At 56.1% G+C, this 2636-nt stretch overlaps 1 protein-coding gene across 1 annotated transcript in view; it reads right to left on the bottom strand.

Moving 5' to 3' along the window:
* Cope (coatomer protein complex subunit epsilon) overlaps positions 1–2636 on the bottom strand; it is an 11878-nt gene that overhangs the window by 5774 nt on the left and 3468 nt on the right. The window contains exons 2-3 of the mRNA XM_005370544.2: positions 2151–2213; positions 554–654 (exon numbers count right to left, since the gene is read on the bottom strand). Coding sequence (XP_005370601.1) covers positions 554–654; positions 2151–2213 — 164 coding nt within the window. The remainder of the gene's footprint in view (positions 1–553; positions 655–2150; positions 2214–2636) is intronic.

Raw genomic sequence — 2636 nt, 5'->3', positions numbered from 1 at the left:
GCCTGCTGGGGTGGGAGGGGCACTCCATGCCTGCTGGGGTGGGAGGGGCACTCCAGGCCTGCTGGGGATTGCCTGTAACAGCTGAGAAACTGGATCAGAAGTTATCGACCTCTGAGGGGTGGGAATTTCAAAGACGTCTGTGCCACGGTCTTGTGTTGACCACGGGCAAGCCTGGGTACGGGTGAAGCAGGCAGGACAGACTCTACCTGGGGTGTGCCAGCCCAGCTGCTATGAAGGGACAGTGTTCTTGGTTCCCCTCCTAGGCTGGGTCTGAGACTCTGGGAGAGGGCCTGGTGACCGGTGACCTATTCCCAGAGCCCCCACACCCTTTTCTGTGCTAGGAGTAGAAGCCAAGGCCATGTGCAGGCTAAGCACACTCGACGTCCAGCCAGGCCCCCAGGCCTGCAAAGTGCTGGGCAGCAGAACTATCCCCACCTCCACTGACAGGTGAGGGAAATGGAGGAAGAGGGGACACCTCACCCTCCCTCTGCAGGTGTAGCAGGTCCTGGCCCTGGCTATCTGGTGCCAGACACCTGCCGCTACAAGGCCTCACCTCCGGTTCTCAGTGGCAAGGTAGTCAGCAAACATGCGCACAGCCTGGAGCTCTGGGGCCGAGGAGGGCTTGATCTCGTCCAGGACCACGCCATACTTCCTCTACGGTCACGGGTACACATCAGTCCTTCTGCCCACCGCCAGCATTACCAACACACTGCCCACGCCAGCAGGGTCACGATGACCAGGTGCCCCTCACCTGTCACACCATGCCCCACTGCTGTAGCTGAGAACACAATGTCAGCAGGGCGTCCCCTTCCCTCCTGACACCCATGGCTACTGCTGGAGCCACTCTGTCCCTTGCTGAAGTCTTCTCAGCCTTCCAAGTGCTAGAGATGTATGTGTTGGAGAGTCACACGCGGCTTTTCCCAGACACACACAGGAGTGTGGAACAGGATTAGGCTGGCAGCACAGATCATGTGCTGAAGCAGGGGGATTTCAAGTGCCACTCCTGAACACCTACTGTTGTGCTTTCCTGTTGCTTTAAGGGACAAGCCACGCCCACTCCCCTTACCTCTGACCTGCCCGCCGCCATCTTGGGCCCTTCCTTTTATGCTTCCTTGACTGTGTGCTTTTTATTATAAGGAAGACCTGGGATTGTTATGGTTTTGGTCCCTTTAAGAGACAAGCCACACCCATTCCCCTCCCCATCTGCTGAGGCAGGCTGATCTTCAGCTTCCGGCCTGAGCTTGCTCTCTTTTCCATCTTCCTCTCGGAGAGGCAGCTTCGCTTCTGCCTCTCTCTCCATTTCTCTGCTTCCCCCCTTCTCTGTCTTCTCTGTCTCATTCTCCTCTTCTCTTTCTCTCTCTCTCCCCCCCTTCACCCTTACTCCTCCATAACCCCCTGAATAAACATTCAACCTCACCCTGCATGTCTTGTCTACCCATGTTTCTGTCTTCTGCCCGCCCGCCATGTGTCTCCCTGTCTGGAACCAGCCATTGCTTGGGGACCAGCAGCCGTCTCTGCCTGGGACTGGCTGCTCCCAGGGCCTGCTGCCTGCCGCCACATGGCCTGCCGCCACCATTTGGGACCTACAGCATTTCTGCTGCCTACTGCCGCGGGGATCTTGCAGCATTTTTAAAAAAAAGAATAACACCTACACCCTGCCCTGGGCCAGAGTGAAGAAGAGCTTTTCACAGAGATCATAGAAATATGTATTTTTGAGCAGGGCCTTGACGTGTAGCCAAGGCTACCCTAAAACCTGACTTCTGCCTCTGAAGTGCTGGGGTGATAGGCCTGTGCCACCTGACAGAGCTTGGGGTTGCTTTTTGAATGTGAAAATACACCTCACTGGTAGGCAATGAAGCCAGGCATAGTGGCAGGGGGAGGTGGTGAGAATAGGAGCAAGATCATCCTGAGCTACACAGTGAGTTCAAGGCCAGCCTGGGCTATATGAGATGGCCGCCAAGCCTGATGACCTAAGTTCAATTCTCAGGACCTACACAATGAAGGAGAGGATGGGGTGCAGCAAGTCGTCCCCCAGCCCACTCGCACACACCCTTTCCCTGCAGAAGAGTCCTGACAGGCCCCTGGTAGGGCTGCTCGCAGCTTCCCTGCAGACTGCATTGTGCCCCTGCCCAGGCCGGGCCCACGCTCACCTGTGCGATGTATGCTCTGTACAGGAAGACATCCCTCTCCACTTCTTTCTCGGGACTGGACAGCTGTGGGGACATGGGCAGAGTGAGACGGAGAGGCTGCAGGACAGCTTCAGGGAGTACCAAGTCTAACTAGTTCTAAGCCTCCGCTGGAATCCAGGAGACCCAGAACCCCACAGGTACCTCCACTCCACAGAGGGCACACAGTATGAAAACCTGCTATCTCAACCGTATGACCGAGAGGCTGTACCGCTATGGCCACGCCAGCCGCTGAGTGCCCCAGCCCATCTGGTGCCTACAAACCCTGCTCACAGCTCAGCTGGGCCTTTGACTTTATCATCTCGGGAGCTTTTCTGGGTCCAGGTAAACCGGGCTGGCTTCAAACTCAAGATGTATCTAAGAACAACCTTAAACCGCTAGATCTTCCTGCTTCTGCAACCTGCGTGCTGGGATGGCTACATAAGTGACTCTTTTTTTTTTTTTTGGTTT

This window comes from Microtus ochrogaster, unplaced genomic scaffold (assembly GCF_000317375.1).
Source record: "Microtus ochrogaster isolate Prairie Vole_2 unplaced genomic scaffold, MicOch1.0 UNK81, whole genome shotgun sequence".
Taxonomy (NCBI): Eukaryota; Metazoa; Chordata; class Mammalia; order Rodentia; family Cricetidae; genus Microtus; species Microtus ochrogaster.
The sequence above is the reverse complement of the archived record's forward strand: the minus strand, read 5'-3'. Positions and strand labels throughout refer to the sequence as shown.